The sequence below is a fragment of the Lycium barbarum genome, chromosome 5, assembly GCF_019175385.1.
Source record: "Lycium barbarum isolate Lr01 chromosome 5, ASM1917538v2, whole genome shotgun sequence".
NCBI lineage: Eukaryota > Viridiplantae > Streptophyta > Magnoliopsida > Solanales > Solanaceae > Lycium > Lycium barbarum.
The window spans coordinates 18,528,587-18,546,781 of record NC_083341.1 but is presented as its reverse complement, the minus strand read 5'-3'; the positions used below and the strand labels follow the sequence as shown (position 1 = coordinate 18,546,781).

Genomic DNA, 18,195 nt, shown 5'->3' with positions numbered 1-18,195 from the left:
AAATGTAACAAATCATGAATTTATGAATTAAATCAGCAGAAGTCTTTATAAGTAATTAGTCATAAACGTGGCAAACACCCATTAAGTCGTACGAGACTTTGACAATCTACCCACGATTCTGACAACTATCTATGGAGCTTCTAAGAGAAACAACAATCATCTAACTTCGGGACGCAGCCCGGAAATCTAGAATAATAAATGAAATAGGAAGTGTCCCACGAGTAAAGATGTGGGCTCACCAAATCAACAGCAGCAGCAAGTTCTCCTAAGCGTCGAGAGTATCACGAACCTGCTCTTCTTCGTTACCTAACATACCATCAAAACAACAATGGTATGCCTGAGTACTTTCGTACTCAGTGAGTGCCTCGGGGACAACAAGTAATATAAAAATAAAATATAATAATACATAAAGAAATCTGTTCTAAAAAGATAGTGTAAAAATAGTCATTCCACTTTATAATTCTTAATATCATTTGTTAAACAATTTACAAAGTCATTAATCAATATAAAAACAGGTATTCAGCTTGTGTATCTCAATGAGAATTATCAAAACCGATTATAAAGCCTTTTGTCAAGTTACAACTTTCAATTATGCCTTTCAAATTGATCATGATTGTCAACAACAGTTCCATGAGAGAATAAGAATATCACACATGCCAATACGGGCCCAATAATCAATCACATCGAAGGGATGACCGTAGAGGTTCCCTAAACACTGCGTAATACACTGAAATATGAAATCCTCGGTGACCACTCATCCTCCCGAATGGCTAGGCATAAATACACCGGAATATGAAATCCTCGGTGACCACTCATCATCCCGAATGGCTAGGCATAAATACACCGGACTATGAAATCCTCGGTGACTACTCATCCACACGAATGGCTAGGCATAAATACACCGGACAATGAAATCCTCGGTGACAACTCATCCTCTCGAATGGCTAGGCATAAATACACCGGACAATGAAATCCTCGGTGACCACTCATCCTCCCGAATGGCTAGGCATAAATACACCGGACTATGAAATCCTCGGTGACCACTCATCCTCCCGAATGGCTAGGCATAAATCATATCAATAGAGTTCATAGCTTAAAAGCCGAATTACAATTTGTCTAAAAGTAGTCACACCATCAAATAACATTAAAGCTCATTATGCCATTACGAAAATTCATAATTTCATAGATAATCATGAAAACGTTTCCACTTCTTTAAACAAGATTACTTTGTCATAGTTCCCTTGTAAAATCATCAATACCAACAATTAACCATCACTATTAAGCATCTCGCATAGAGGAAAACATTCATAATATCTTATACATATATAGGGTTTGTACAATCTAGGTTTAATGTGGGTTTGTCCCCTCACACACATTAACCACCATTTAGACATGAATTAGAGTTCAAGAAACATGAAAAGATTACGTTTCCTTTCATTCACCAAAGAATTTTGAATAAAATTTATACTTCCAACAATAGGTTCAAAAGTGATTTTCATTCCAAAATAAATTTCCAAAAAGAGAAACATACAAACCATCCTTATAGCCCAAATATGATTTTAAAAAGGGACATACATACAAAATAAGGTTTTTAAAAGGGAGACATACCTTAAATCCCGTTAAAATATCCCAAACGTAAGTTCCATGCTTCAAAGAATCATTCTACATCTAATTGAGGTTTGTATGACCAATAAACTATAGATATTCACCAAATTCGCAGCTACTGTTCATAGCTGGAAACGCACAGCTACAGACCTTGAAATCCGATCTTTACCGTTCACATTTAATACCTATATGTTGGGACCACTCAGTTAATATTTGGGCTCGATCCAACGGTTAGATTAGCGGGAAACGTCAATTTAATTATGGCTGGTCGGAGGAAATTCTACAGCAAACATACTAGGGTTTTGTTTTTAATAAAGTGCATCTAAATCAATCCTATTTCATGATTCTACCAACTATTCCATGTCTAAAACATAATAATAATTCCATATATCCATAAAAGTGTCAGGCTGTTACCTTTTTGAAGAAATCCCAAAGCTTCATCCCATATTAGACCTTGAATGAAGTTTCCACAATTTAACGATTTCATGTAATGATTTGGTGTTAATCTAGTGATTTGTTAAGGTAATTAACTCAGGGATTTGAGTAAAACTCACCTTAGAGAGATGATATATGGCTCTGGTGGAAAAACCCTCTCCTTGGACGTTTTTGGGTTGTATTTATAGGTTATTATAAAGGCTTGGGCTTTAAAACCTAATCCTACAAGAATTGGGATTTCCATTGTATACAGCTTCAGTAAATCGGTCATAACCTTTTGTACAGACCTTTGTTTGACCTCCATAATATATGGTTGGAAAGGTATTTCAAATACCTACAACTTTCATGTTTTGCGTTTTTCCAAATTCCCAACAAAAATACCCGAAAACTGGGCATAACTGAAACTGTCTCAGACTTAGACGAATTTCAGGATTTTTAATGAACTTCCTTATCTCATTTGACCCCGAAAAGATTATTTAACACCATTATCCATCACAAAGGGATCCAAAAGGTTAAAATAACGTCTAAACCCCAATTATTTCACATTGACACCTAACTCGGATTTACGGGATGTTACATTATCCCCCCCCTTAGGATCATTCGTCCTCCGATGAAAGTTATGGCCTAAGTTTTTCACTAAACCTCAAGTCTTAGAAATTTTCGCTCGAGTTATTTCTATGGAAAGGTATCACATCATAAGACCCTGTTAATACCATAAAGTTAATAATATGGTTCTCACAAGGACTCCCACAACTACAACGAAAAAGCCTAAACATAAAATAAGAGATTCACCTTTAGTCCACACTTTCCCTAGGATTCGATAACAAGAAGGTTCAACACAAATATGCTTTCACAAGAAAGCTCACAATATATCAATCCAGACAATATAATCCGACAAGGAGGCTAATTTAACAATACGTGATACAAGCCTAACTTACCTTATATCAAAGCCAAGAATAACAAATTAACGCCTAAATCAACTCCCTCATCTTCTTTAATCATTCTTCCACAAGCGGTAGTTCTCCAATTTCAAGCCTACAGTATAGACCTTCCACTAAACATCTAGGCAATATCGATCTTTTAACCCAATATGAATATAGACTCAATGTGCAATAATTCTTAATTCACTACAAGATACCTTCAATTGTTCCCTTCATCCTAACCTCCAGTACTTGAAATATATCACTAACTTAATTATTCCCTTAAGCTTAACAAGATTTTGTAACAAGGACTACTTCTGTTTCTAAATCTGTCTCAATTTATCAACAACCAAACCCTACAACGACCATATATATACCAAACACCTATAATGCAATTTCCGTGACTGTGTACCATCCCTCGAATTAAACATCACAACATGTGCACTCCATAATACCATTGTCCACTGGATTAACATATGCAACACGGATTAAGGTCATCTCCATAAGCACGAGTAACAAACGCGTCAGAAAGATCCTAAACGAAGTTCAAGCTCAATTACACAATCTAGAATCAAGAAGAATGAGAAACACCTAAAATGTCCTAGTAGTCACACATCCATACAGGTGGCTAGTCTGCATGAAGAGGACTCCACTAGACACAGCTCCAAAGACAAATCCTAGGGCACTTCTAAACCTAGGCTCTGATACCAAGCTTGTCACGCCCCAAAACCCACCCTAGACGTGACCGGCATCCGACGTCATGAATAATATCGGAAGAACCTAAACAACACAATAATAATACTTGAACCCGCCAGGTTCAACATTCGCCTCCAACAGTTTATAAATTAAATGTAACAAATCATGAATTTATGAATTAAATCAGCGGAAGTCTTTATAAGTAATTAGTCATAAACGTGGCAAGCACCCATTAAGTCGTACGAGACTTTGACAATCTACCCACGATTCTGACAACTATCTATGGAGCTTCTAAGAGACACAACAATCATTTAGAAGAGTGAGTTCCCTCTTCTAAATGATAATCTGGTCTAGCCGTCTAGGCTCAAGTTCCAGTACGTAGTCAGGTTTCGTCGTCCGTTTGTGGGCCTTTCTAACTATTTAAAAGAGTGAGTTTCCTCACTTCTTCGTCGTCAGGTTTCGTCGTCCGTTTGTGGGCCCAAAAAAAAATTGTGGGCCCACATATTTTAAACAACTACTAATATTTAAAAACAACTACTAATACTTAAAAAAAATTGTGGCCCACATATTTTAAACAAATACTAATATTTAGAAAAAAAAATTGTGGGCCCCATATTAAACACCAATCAGTAATTAAAAAAAAAAAGAGAAGAAAAAAAAGTGGAACCCACCACATCCAAACTCACGGAAAAAAAAAGTGGATCCCATATTAACAAAATCAAGCAATATTAAAAAAAAAAAGTGAATCCCATATTAAAAAACAAACAATGTTAAAAAAAGTGCTTAGAAAATCAAACAATTAAATCAATAATGATGGATTCATTGCCACATGCGTATCAACCCATTAGAGGGAGCAAATGAAATTATTGTACAACAACATACTTAAAATACTTATATATATATATATATATATATCCGTTTTGCAATTTTTGAGAGGGAGCAAATGAAATTATTGTACAACAACATACTTAAAATACAAAAATGCTTAGAAAATCAAACAATTAAATCAATAATGATGGATTCATTGCCACATGCGTATCAACCCATTAGAGGGAGCAAATGAAATTATTGTATAGCAACATACTTAAAATACTTATATATATATATATATATATATATATATATATATATATATATATATATATATATCCGTTTTGCAATTTTTGAGAGGGAGCAAATGAAATTATTGTACAACAACATACTTAAAATACAAAAATGCTTAGAAAATCAAACAATTAAATCAATAATGATGGATTTATTGCCACATGCATATCAACCCATTAGTGGGAGCAAATGAAATTATTGTACAGCAACATAGTTAAAATACTTATATATATATATATATACCATTTTCCAATTTTTGAAAAAAAAAATTGTGGGCCCATATAGCCTGATGGATTCATTGCCACATGTGTATCAACCCATTAGAGGGAGCAAATGGAATTATTGTACATCAACATACTTAAAATACAAAAGTACTTAGAAACTCAAACAATTAAATCAATAATGATGGATTTATTGCCACATGCGTATCAACCCATTAGTGGGAGCAAATGAAATTATTGTACAGCAACATACTTAAAATACTTTAAAAAAAAGTGTGGTCCCCATATTAAACACCAACCAATATTAAAATATTCAAAAAAAAAACACCAACCAATTAAGCATTTAAAAAAAAAAGTGTGGTCCCCATATTAAACACCAACCAATATTAAAAAATAAAAAAAAACATCAACCAACATTTAAAAAAAAAGTAAATAAAGTGGAACCCACCATCTCCAAACTCACGGGAAAAAAAAAGGTCGACTCCATATTAACAAAATCAAGCAATATATAAAAAAAAAAAAAAAGTGAATCCCATATTAGAAAAACAAACAATGTCAAAAAAAAGAGTGCAGACTTTGTATTCATAGCAAACACTAATATAATAAAGTTTTAGATACGGAGCACAAACTACAATGTTATATTAATCGTGTTTTGAACATAGTATCTCATATTGACAAAATCAAGCAATATAAAAAAAAAAGTGAATCCCATATTAAAAAAACAAACAATGTAAAAAAAAAAGGTGCAGACATTGTATTCATAGCAAACACTAATATAATAAAGTTTTAAATACGGAGCACGAACTATAATGTTATATTAATTGTGTTTTGAACATAGTATATATATATATATATATATATATATATAGTGCAAACTAATAATGTCCAGAAGGGTGGGCCCATACTAAACAACACCAAGCAATATAAAAAATAAAAAAAAATTATATAAAGCATGGGTTTAGACCCATGCTTCGTCGTCCGTTGTCCCTTAAAAAAAAAGGAGGAGGGGGGGGGGGGGGGGGGGCATACTAGATAACACCGAACAATAAAAAAAAAAAAAGGAAAGAAAAAAAATGGAACTCACCATCTCCAAACTCATGGGGAAAAAAAAGTGGACCCCATATTATCAAAATCAAGCAATATTAAAAAAAAAAAAAAAGTGAACCCCATATTTAAAAAAATATAATGTTTAAAAAAAAGTGCAGACTTTATATTCGTAACAAACACTAATATAATAAAGTTTTAGATACAGAGCATAAACTACAATGTTATAGTAATCGTGTTTTGAACATAGTATATGTATATATATTATATGCATAAAAATAGTACAAACTAATAATGTCAAAAAAAAAAAGTGGACCCCATACTAAATGACATCAAGTAATATATATAAAAAAAAAAAAAAAAGTGGATCCCACCATCTCCAAACTCACGGTAAAAAAAAGTGGACCCCATATTAACAAAATCAAGTAATATCAAAAAAAGAAAAAAAATGAACCCCATATTAAAAAAAATAATTAAAAAAAAAAGTGCAGACTTTGTATTCGTAATAAACACTAATATAATAAAGTTTTAGATACGGAGTACAAACTACAATGTTATATTAATCGTGTTTTGAACGTAGTATATATATATATATATATATATATATATGCATAAAAATAGTGCAAATTAATAATGTCAAAAAAAAAGTGCACCCCCTATTAAAAAATCAAACAATATTCATGTAATTTCCAATGTATCTCATTAAGTCAATAATGATGAATTCATTACCACGTGCGTGTCAATCCATGAAATTGCTTTTCTTCAAAAGGTTAAGTAGTCAAACCATACAATTCTCTTTCTGTTTTTTATATTACTCTGAGATCTAATCTAGATATTAAACTGTTGTATTTGTTATTCCGCCTTTGTTATGTTTACTAAAATAAATATACTTAAAATATTTATATTTTAAAATAAGATAGAATTTAATTACTTTTTTTACTTTTATTCTTACTCTAATAAATGTGAAAAGAAATTAATGTCGTAAAAAATATATATCAAATGCAGATCAAATAATGAATAAGGTAAATTATTCAAATTCTAATTCTAATCGACGTTTTCTTAAAAAAACCATGCAAAAGACAACATGACAAGTAAAATGAGCTAAACCGAGAATATTTACTAAAAATTAAAAAATAGTATTTCTTCGTTTAAATAAAAAATCAATTTCTACTTTGTTTCGTTTTAAACATGTAAAATTAATTTAATAATTTGAATTAGAATTGTCCAATTCAAAATTTGATAAAAAATAAAAAGTATTTTACACCTTTAAATTAATCGAATTAAAATTAAAGTATCAACTGATGCTTAAATATTGTTATTGTTTTATCTCAAAGAGAAGAAAATAGTTTCCTTTTTAACAAGTCTTCTCTTTTAAAAAATATTAATAAATTTGCCGATTTTGTGCTCATAGCGAACATTAATATAATAAAATTTTAGATACAGAGCACAAATTACAATGTTATATTAATCGTGTTTTGAACATAACATATACTTTATATATATATATATATATATATATATATATATATATATATATATTATCACTATTCAAAAACAACTACATACACATAAATGCACTATAATCTAAAGTGTTGGGCCCGTGCGCAGCACGGGCATAGGCCGTCTAGTAATACAATTATCATCATGTTAATATCCTCTCTTTTTTTCTTTGTTTCCGGAAAATAGATAATTACGTTAAAAAAAAAAAAAAAAAAAACACAGGGCCTAAACACCACTTAATTTCTTTATCTCCAAATATCTCAATGAGAAAGGCAAGACAAAACCTCATAAAAGCTCTGATGAAGTGCACAATAGTAAGGAAAGCAATAAAGATCTCCAAGAGGATAAAGAAATTGAAGCAAAAAAGGCCAAGAGATTACAAGCAGAGGAACAACATAATAAAAAGCAGACTAATGACAAAGGCAAACAAAAGCAAGAGGATGGAAGCCAACAAGGATATGAAGGGAAAAAGAATTATGGAAAATACAATTATAGAGGATACAATAATTTGTACAATTATTCTGCTAGAGTGTTGGCAGGTGGAAGAGTGTTAGGAAATTCGGGAAATTGGAATCCCATCAAAGACAACAGAAACTTCAATGCTGAGAAGGGAAGTGCAAATCATAGCAACCAGAAAGAGACAACAGTCACTGCTACATGCAACAAATTTAACACTTTGGTGGACTTGGAGGAGGAACAAGAAAAACAAAATGAAACACAAGAAGGAAGCACACATAGTAGTAATCCTGTTAAAGAGACAGCTAGGCCATGGGTGGATGCTGCCTTTGGGAAACAAACAGAAAATAACAAAGTTATGAAAGAGCAGGGAAAGATAGATAGCAGACAAGAGCAAGATAATAAGAAGGAGAAAGGGGTAGGGGATAATCAGTCAGAGGAGATAGCCATACAAGATTCAGAAAGAACAATTACAGATATCGTGGAAAATGATAACAAAAAAGAAGATGATAACAAACAGATTACTGAAGGCCAAGACGTACTTCAACCCATAGAAGTACATGACAGTGTTAATTCAAGCTCATATCAGCAAGTGGAATCGGCTAGACAACAAGTGGATCAAATGAAGGACTTACCGGAAGAGCCTCCTGATACAAACAATATGGGTGAAGGAGATACAGCATCATCTGCAAATAAGGAACAAAATAATGAAAGGGAAACACAAGCAAGGGATCAGAGAGATCAAAACAACAAAGATACAGCCATAGAAATGCAGGCAATTTCAGGAAATCATAAGTATCAACTGGTAGCCAAAGATCATGAAAACACAACACAAGAAGAAGTGAATCAGAATAACATAGATATTGGAGAGGAGGAAGCGGGTGAAACTATTAGTTCTGATTTAATGGAGGGCAACAATAAAGGAGATATTTCCCCTAAACACTTGACAAAACCTAAAAAGGGTCACAAGACAAGAGATAAAAGTGTTCCTCCCAAGACAGTGGGAGGAGTACAAACAAGGATGGCATGTTCTAAAGGAGTTTCTCAATGAATAGCTCATTAATATGGAATATAAGGTCTGTAAACACTCAACAGGCCTTTGAGAGGGTAGTACTATTGCATAGACAGAAACATTTTAATTATGTTGCCTTACTAGAGCCTTTCTAGCATGTTAGACATATTGACATGTACAAATTGTGGTTAAATATGGGGACATCATGGCATAATGTGAATGGGAAGATTTGGATTTTTGTGGATGCAGAAATTCAAGTAGAAATAATGAGAGATACAGAACAACTGTTATCTTGTAGATTCACTCATTTGGGTGATGGGCAAGAGTTGGTGCTTACAATTGTTTATGCGAGTACTGATAGAAGTGGGAGAATAGCTCTATGGGAGGATCTATATGACATGTCTTCACACATCACCATCCCATGGCTTGTGGGTGGGGATTTTAATGTCATTACAGAGGACATTGAGAAATTTGGGGGTCTTCCTGTACAGTTTGCAGAAACAGAGGATTTTAGACAATGTATAGACATTAGCCAACTGATGGATCTTGGTTTTACTGGAAGTATGTTCACATGGTGGAATGGGAGATCGGACGAGGCTTGTATATTTAAAAGACTGGACAGATGTTTGGGAAATCAGGCTCTGCAGAATTGTTTTCCTAATTTGGAGGTAGAGCATCTCATTAAACAAGGTTCTGACCACTCCCCCTTGCTGGTAAATATGAGAGCAGATAGTAGACCAATTAGGAAATCTTTCAAGTTTCTTAATTTTTGGGTGGAGCATGAATCTTTTCTAGATGTAATCAAAGAAAATTGGGTGGAATCTTATGGCTCAGACCCCTTCTTTAACTTTCATAATAATTTAAAAAGGGTGGGAAGAGCTCTCTCTAAGTGGAGTAGGGACACTTATGGTGATATCTTCAAGCAAATTGCAACTCTGGAGGAAGTGGTGCAGGTGCATGAGCAAGAATTTGAACAGAATCCTACAGGGCTTAACAGGGAAAGGCTACAAAGGGTACAAGCTGATCTGATCAGGTTTTATGCTATTGAAGAAACATTTTGGAGACAAAAAGCAGGGATGCAGTGGTTTCAGGATGGAGATAGGAACACAAAATTCTTTCATGCTCATGTCAATGGAAAGAGAAGAAAGCTACAATTACAGAGAATTCAAGATCATACAGGTACATGGCTGGACACTGAAGAGGAGATTGCGCAGGAAGCAATCAGATTTTTCTCAGACCAATTCAAAGAGGAAAATATCCCTACAGATTTCTCTATGCTTGATAAGATTCCTAAAATGGTTACAGAAGAACAAAATCAACAACTCTATGAAATGCCAGATGAAACAGAGGTGAAAAGAGCAGTTTTTGGTTTAAATGGAGACAGTGCAGGGGGTCCTGATGGTTTCACAGGAAGATTTTTCCAAGCTGGTTGGGAAATTATTGCAAATGACTTGGTGACCATGGTGAGATCATTCTTCTGTGGGCATGAACTCCCAAGGTATGTAACTTGTACCAATTTGGTTTTGATACCAAAGAAGAAAGAAATTAATACATTTTCTGATATGAGGCCAATCAGCTTGAGTAACATCACTAGCAAAGTTATTTCAAGAATCATTCATGAAAGACTGATATATCTGCTGCCTGAGATCATTTCACCTCAGCAATCAGGATTTGTTAAAGGCAGGAGTATTGTAGAAAACATTCTGTTGGCTCAGGAAATTGTACATGATATTAGGATTAGAGGAAAGCCTGCAAATGTTGTCATTAAGCTTGACATGGAAAAGGCTTATGACAGAGTATCATGGTTATTTCTAACTAAAGTCCTGAGGAGAATGGGGTTCGGTGAATTTACTATTGATCTGGTGTTTAGAGTTATCTCAAATAATTGGTATTCCATTCTGATTAATAGGCAACCTCATGGATTCTTCAAATCATCTAGAGGAGTAAAGCAAGGAGATCCACTGTCCCCTACTTTATTCATTTTGGCTGCAGAATGTTTGTCTAGGGCTCTCAATACACTGCATATTGAGGATGAGTACAAGGAATATGGGATGCCAAAATGGAGTCCATATGTCAATCATTTGGCATATGCAGATGATACTATCATTTTCACCTCTGCTAATGAACAGTCTATGAGATTAGTGATGAAGACTTTGAGTAATTATGAGAAGGTGAGTGGTCAGAAGATCAACAAGCAGAAAAGTGATGTTTATATGCATCATTTGACATCTCATAACATTAAGGAGCTGGTATTTTCTGTCACCCAGATTCCTAAAAAGGATTTTCCATTCACATATTTGGGTGTACCAATCTACTATGGGAGAAGAAGGAACATTCACTACAAGGAGATAATAGAAAAGATTCAGAATAGACTGAGCTCATGGACTGGTAAGCTGTTATCTATTGGAGGAAGGACAACACTGATTAAACATGTTTTACAGAGCATGCCTATACACCTACTATCCGCTTGTGACCCTCCTAGTGCTATACTTGCTCAGATTCATAGATTGTTTGCTAAGTTCTTTTGGAGCAACTCTGTGGGAAATTCAAGTAAGCACTGGGCAACTTGGACAACCTTATGTCACCCACAAGAAGAAGGTGGCATGGGGTTTAGAAGCCTACAAGATATATCTAAAGCCCTCTTTGCTAAACTGTGGTGGAACATGAGAACCAAACAATCCTTATGGAGAACTTTCATGAGTAATAAGTACTTAAAGAAGTTTCATGCTGTGATAGCCCCTAGCGGATCAGGTACTTATGTGTGGAAGAAGATGATTAAATACCGAGATGAGATGGAACATGAGATATGGTGGAAGCTTCAACAAGGTAATTCTTATTTTTGGTTTGATAATTGGACAGGACTGGGAGCCCTATACCATATTACTCCACCAGATTTTGAGTGTGATCCCACAATCATCCTTGTAAAAGAAACTGCAGAAGTGGGGCAATGGGATGAACATTTGCTAAGAAGAATCCTTCCTGAGGATCTAGCAGACCATATTGTGCAGCACATTAATCCACCAAATGAAAATGGCCAAGCAGATAAGGCTTTCTGGAAATTAGATTCGAGGGGGAAATTCACAGTTGGGTCTGCATTTCAATTGCTCAGACAAAGAAAAGACCCCAGTAATTTGTATAAGCAGATGTGGATCAAAGGACTACCAATAAAGATATCTTTTTTTATGTGGAGATTTTGGAAGTTCAAGCTACCACTGGATGATAAGTTGAAGAAATGGGGACACCAATTCCCTTCCAGATGCTATTGTTGTCAACATCCAAAAGTGGAAGATACCTCCCATGTCTTTTTACACTCACCAACAGCTCAAGCCATCTGGAAGTATTTTTGTGGACCAGTGGGAATAAATACTGAGAATTTGCAAGTTACCCAAATAATTAACAGATGGTGGGATATGCCTAGTAGACTACATGCCAAATGCATCAACCAAGCTGTCCCTGCTATTATTATTTGGGAACTCTGGAAGAGGAGAAACACTATGAGACATGAAGGGAAGGTGTCAATCACAAAACTCATTTACCAGGTGATGCATACTTTGATTCAATTCATGAAGGTGAGAAGGAGAAATTTTAGGTATGCACCATATAATTGGAGTGTGATTGTTGAGGCATTACAGAGATATTCTCCAAAGATAAGAGTAACACCAGTGACTTGGAGAACTCCAGATATTGGATGGATAAAAGTCAATACTGATGGAGCCTCAAGAGGAAACCCAGGTAGGAGTTCATGGGCCTTTTGTGTAAGGGATGAAAGGGGAGATGTGATACAAGCACAGGCCAGAGAAATAGAGGATCTTCAAAGCACCAACACCGAGGCAGAGGCCCTAGCCATTTTACAGGCTCTCAGGTATTTAAAAGACAGTCAATGGGATCAAATAAGGATAGAGACAGATTCACTTTTGCTGAAGAACTCTATTCAAAGGACATGGGAAATTCCTTGTCAAATCATTACTATGGTGGAAGAAATTTGGAGAATAAGTGAGGAAAAAGTGGTGGTGATAGAGCATATTTATAGGGAAGGAAACAAATTAGCAGATCACTTGGCTAATTTAGCTTTGGACACAGGGGACATACAATTCAATTCCTTTCATGACATGGAGAGCCACTGTAAAAGAATTGTGAACAGTGACAAATTACAGCTGCCCTGTCTAAGAATTAGATTATGTTAAGGAGACTGAATATAGGGGGAAGGTGGGAGAAAATGAGGTCCTCACACTCAAATCCTTTGGGAGGAGAATGTGAAGGATTTGGTTTACACTAATTGTTTGCTAATGGTTGCAGGTACACAAACTAACATAAATGGAGGATTTTAATTCAACAGGTACCACAGAACAACCACACTGAAGGAATACCAACAAGCAGCGAAACGCAATGTAATCAGGATGTTGAGAAGTTTTACCAGCATAAATTGCAACTGGTTGGAGGCACTTTTGACAAATGACATGAAGTGGAATTACTGCTCCTAATGATTGAGCACATGGAACACAACAGACCTCTTGAGTACACATGGGCATACAATTTCTATTTAGTGGTTGTTTCTTAGTTGGTGGTATTAGCACCCCGGGATGCTCATCCTACTGAGAACTGGTCATTAGTTAGAAAATGTACTGCCTTGGTGCATATAGAGGGCCAAATATAGAGCATGTGAGATATAGAAACAAAAGTTCTTTATGGAGCAATTATTTCAAATTTCATTCTATTAGTAATTTTTTAACAATTTGTAATATCAAATTAAGACAAGTTATAAGTCTTAATTTGATCATTAGTTTAAATTTTGTATTTTCATTAGCCTTTTGGCTAGAGTTGTACAAACCTCTGGATTTTTTGATAAAATTTATAAAATTAGCCCTAGGCCAAAAGCCTAGTGGACTTTTATTAAAAAAAAAAAAAAAGAAGAACCAGTCAAAGACAACTTTCAACAAGAAAACTATGAAAATAGCTGTTGAAGCCAGTCAGTTAAATTTATTCAAAATATGAAAAATGAATACACCAAAAATTATTGATTTGTGTCAAGAGAATTCAAAATTACAATACTAAATATACATACGAAATGATATTAACCTTGTGCTTTGTCAAAGGAGGTTTTGATGAACCCCTTTGTGTCATGTCGTCAAAAGATAACTACATGTAACCATATCAATTTATATGAACCTATTTCCTTATTAGTCAGTATAAAAAAGAATGACTCCTATTTATATTTGAAAACAATTAACCTTTACCCAATGATTCAGAGTGAATCTCACTTTACCCCCTAACATTTAAGGGTTGGGAAACGATACCCCCCTCACATATTGAATGGGAACGATAATCCCCTTATCCAATATTTTCTGGTGAGGGGGGTATCCACACAAAATATATGTGACTCATTTAACACCACAAAATTTAAAAGTCTTCTTTTCTTTTCTTAAACTCCCTGCCGAATCAAATAGATTCACATAAATTGAAATGAAGGAAGTTAACATATCAAGACATTGATATTACAAAAACTCTTCATAGAGGTATATAAGTTAAATTCTAGTAAGGAAATGTATTCATAAAGAAATTAAAGTAGTAACATCCGTCTATATTTCTTCTTCAAATAAAAACTAAAGTAGGTCTCTCATGAATTACATCTGATTTCTTCAAATTCCTATTACTTGATATTACATATATTTATTAAAATTTAAAGTATGTCACTAACTTTTTCTACCCCTTTTTCTTGGGGGACAATTCTAAAATATTTCTAAATAAACTTTTTAGTAGAAGCGTTGACCAAACATTATTTAATCATGTCCAAAGTGGTTCCCAAGCTGCATATACACTGTTATCTTCCAAAAACATGCCGGTATTATTTCCATAGTCATTAATATGATCTGAAGATAATAAGTTGTTGCTGCTGCTATTTTCTTGATACTCTGATACTTCCATGCAAACTAAGGCCAGTAAATTAGAATTTTGGCATTTCAAATTCAAGATTTCTGCTTGTGCCTTTGCAAATTCTGCTTGAAGCTCACTTATTTGCTTTTGCAATTGGCAAATAGCACCAGCACAGCCATAAACTGGATCTCTTATTCTCGCATTTGCCTCATACACCATAGTGTTCACTGCATCTGCTCTTTGTTCCTCCGGAAGCTCCTGAAATATATATTTTACGCTGTCAGTGTATTGATAAGTTAAATAAACTCTTCAATATGATATGAATTTCGTTTATATATGTCGACAAAATAAATAATTTTAATGTTACATATTGTATCAGGTCGTTTGTTTTGTTATAGCTGTCATTTAAGTAACCTAATAGTGTAATACAATAAATAAAACAGTTGAATTTATAAAATGAGGGATGAAAATGTCAAGACACGTTTCTCTTTCAAGTTTGAAGAAATGGAGAGTCTTGTTAGGTTACCAAGATTGAACTTAAAGAAAAAACAATGAAGGGGTATTAGCTTTAGATCATGGAAAATAAAAGCTTGTGTCCTAAAGATGACCAACTTAAAGTCAAAGAGAAAAAAAAAAAAAAAAAAAAAAAAAGAGCAACTAAAAGTAAGCATTTCTTGCAAAAATGGGCCAACCATCCAAGACCCGCCAACTAGCAAGAAATCGATGTTCAGTTGTATCTATATTCACATCTTTAAACACATGATGAATGAAAGTGAGCAAAAATGAGTTTACATTTAATATTTTTTATCATGATAGTGTACATGAATTTTAATACTATCAGGCTACGATAATTATTATGCGTAAAAGTAATTTTTTACAAGTGAAATTAGTCACCTGAAAAAATAAGATGATTTATCTTGTTACTTGTTATAACATGTTAAAATAAACTAATAGTTAAAAAAAGACAGATTACATACTTATGTTCATATATGAAAACACATGATGAAGGAAAGTGAAAAGTAAAAAATAATCTTTTACACCCTGATATACTGTAAATGATTTTTTATACTATGAAGTTACGATATAAAAATACAAATGGAATTAATAGATGAATAGCAAAACATAAAGCAGATTACCTGCAACATTTTGATGATGTTACTAGCACCAAAGACTCTATGAGCAATGGTGAACTTAAGGGGTTCAGTAGGAGGAAAATAAGGTGCCAACACACATTTCTCAACACATCTCCTACGCAAGATTTTACAGGCAGCACAGGGAGAAAGAATAACTGGCGGTGGTGAATTAGGAGGAGTTGATAATATGCTGTTTATGGGAGATAATCCATTTGTTGTAGTGGCAGATAAAGTATTAGAAAATGAAGATGATGAAGTTATTGAAGAAATTGTAGTGGTGGTTTTGTGATTACTGCATTCCATGGTGATGGGGTGGAGGAAGTAGTGAAATATTGTACTTTGTGTGTGTGTGTGTGTGGAGTCTAAAATGAACACTACTGTGGTGGGATTTACGAGTTAGTGTGATATTAATATATATATATATATAGAGAGAGAGAGAGGAGGGGATAGAAAATTTTCGGGCCGGACCGGGGCCCATTTGGACTTTTTTGGGTCTGTTTGGGATCCTGAAAAGGTTTCAGAAAGGAATTAAGTTCTACATATACTGATAATGTACGTAGAAGAACTTTTATTCTGTGTTAAGTCACCTTAAGAAGCATTATAGGTAAACGTCGTTTATCAAAATTGAGATAATTATAACCTGAAAAATAAGGTCGGTTATAATATTCATGGTATAACAGGTTAAAATACAGTTTGTAAATAAAATTTATACTGTTAATATATATAAGATGATCAAACATGATCAATGAGTATTCATATAATCAGACCTAACTTGTTTGGGACTGAAGTCTAATTGTTGTAATTTATATAAATTAAATCGTTTTAAACAAAAACTTTGAGAAAATAACCTGTTATAGGTAGTTAGATTATACTGATAATGCAAAATTATTGATGTATATAAGTTAATCCAATAAAATGTGTTTGGTTGGTTGTTGTTTTATGGAATTTTGTATGTGTTCCGAGGAAAGACTTTTTAGGAAAAGTATCAATTGGGCATTTTTCTTCCAAAAAGTAAATTTAGAAAAGTTTGCGTATCCAAACACTTCGGAATTTATTTGAAGGAATAATGACCTCATCCTATGTCATTAGTTGACGTAATTTTTAAGCTAAAAAAACTAACATCCTATATTACTGTATTATTTTGAAGTGATTTTTCTCAGTACATATACTTTACTCGCATCTTAATTTACTTCGGGCAATTTGCAAGAACACAGGGGCTGGTCTTTAATATTTGCCCCTCAAATTGGTGGTCTTTAATTTTTACCCTTCGCTTAATACCCCAAGGTCATGAATTCGAACCCAGGCTCAGTCAAAAAAAAAAATGCAAGACATAAGTTGGACCCCAACTCATGCCTCAAGGCAAACTTTTACCCAAAATTGGGCCTTAAGGCAGAAGTTTGCAAAATTCCAGCAAAATTTTTTTTTTTTTTTTGTTTTTTGGCCTTAAGGCAGAGTTTGAAACCCAACTTATGTCTTGTGATTTTTTTTAATTTTTGACTGAGCGAGGGTTCGAACCAGGAACCAAGAGGCTTTTAGCGGAGGACAAAAATTAAAGACCATCAATTTGAGGGGCAAAAATTAAAGACAGGTCCTTATAAAGGGCATTTCGTGCAAAAAAGAAAAAAAGATTTACTTCATTTGTCTGAATTACCAATTTTTTTAATTAGTTGCAATTTAAAATTAAGAAAGGAGAAAAGTTCTATTTGGATAGATACTTGGAATAATTCTCGGATAATTTGTATTAGAAATAGAGTTATATTATATAGAATCAAAGTAAAACACAAACGATATTACAGCAATAGTAAAATAAGAATGCTTTAATTGGGTCTTCATATTTTCAACATATTAAATAGTTTCAAGAGGAAAAACATTTGCTAAAATGAGAATGAACAAATATACTAGAGATTGGAAATTTATTGACGGCACATTAGCTTTAAACGGTCCCTAGTAAGGTGATTAAGCAACTAATTTTTGTTAAAATAAAAGAATTTCGGATATTATTGTTTCTTTCAGTTTATTTGAACTCTGAATTATGAATAAAGGTTTAAATTAGGACAAATAAATTAAACCTCTTCTGATAAGATAGTTAGAAGCACTGATTAAGGAGCAAAGGGCCACGAAGTTGTTGATTGATTGATAATTTTTGAGAATGCATATGAGAAAAACGGAAAGATATAATATATTCATATTTTATATCT

At 33.7% G+C, this 18,195-nt stretch overlaps 1 protein-coding gene across 1 annotated transcript; it reads right to left on the bottom strand.

Moving 5' to 3' along the window:
• Positions 1–14,541: 14,541 nt before the first annotated feature.
• On the bottom strand, positions 14,542–16,373 carry LOC132640624 (LOB domain-containing protein 1-like). Its single transcript, XM_060357294.1, has 2 exons — positions 16,001–16,373; positions 14,542–15,122 (listed from the first exon to the last, which is right to left on the bottom strand). The coding sequence occupies exons 1-2, from the start codon at positions 16,298–16,300 to the stop codon at positions 14,775–14,777; spliced, it is 648 nt and encodes a 215-aa protein (XP_060213277.1). The 5' UTR covers positions 16,301–16,373; the 3' UTR covers positions 14,542–14,774.
• Between the last annotated feature and the right edge of the window lie 1,822 nt (positions 16,374–18,195).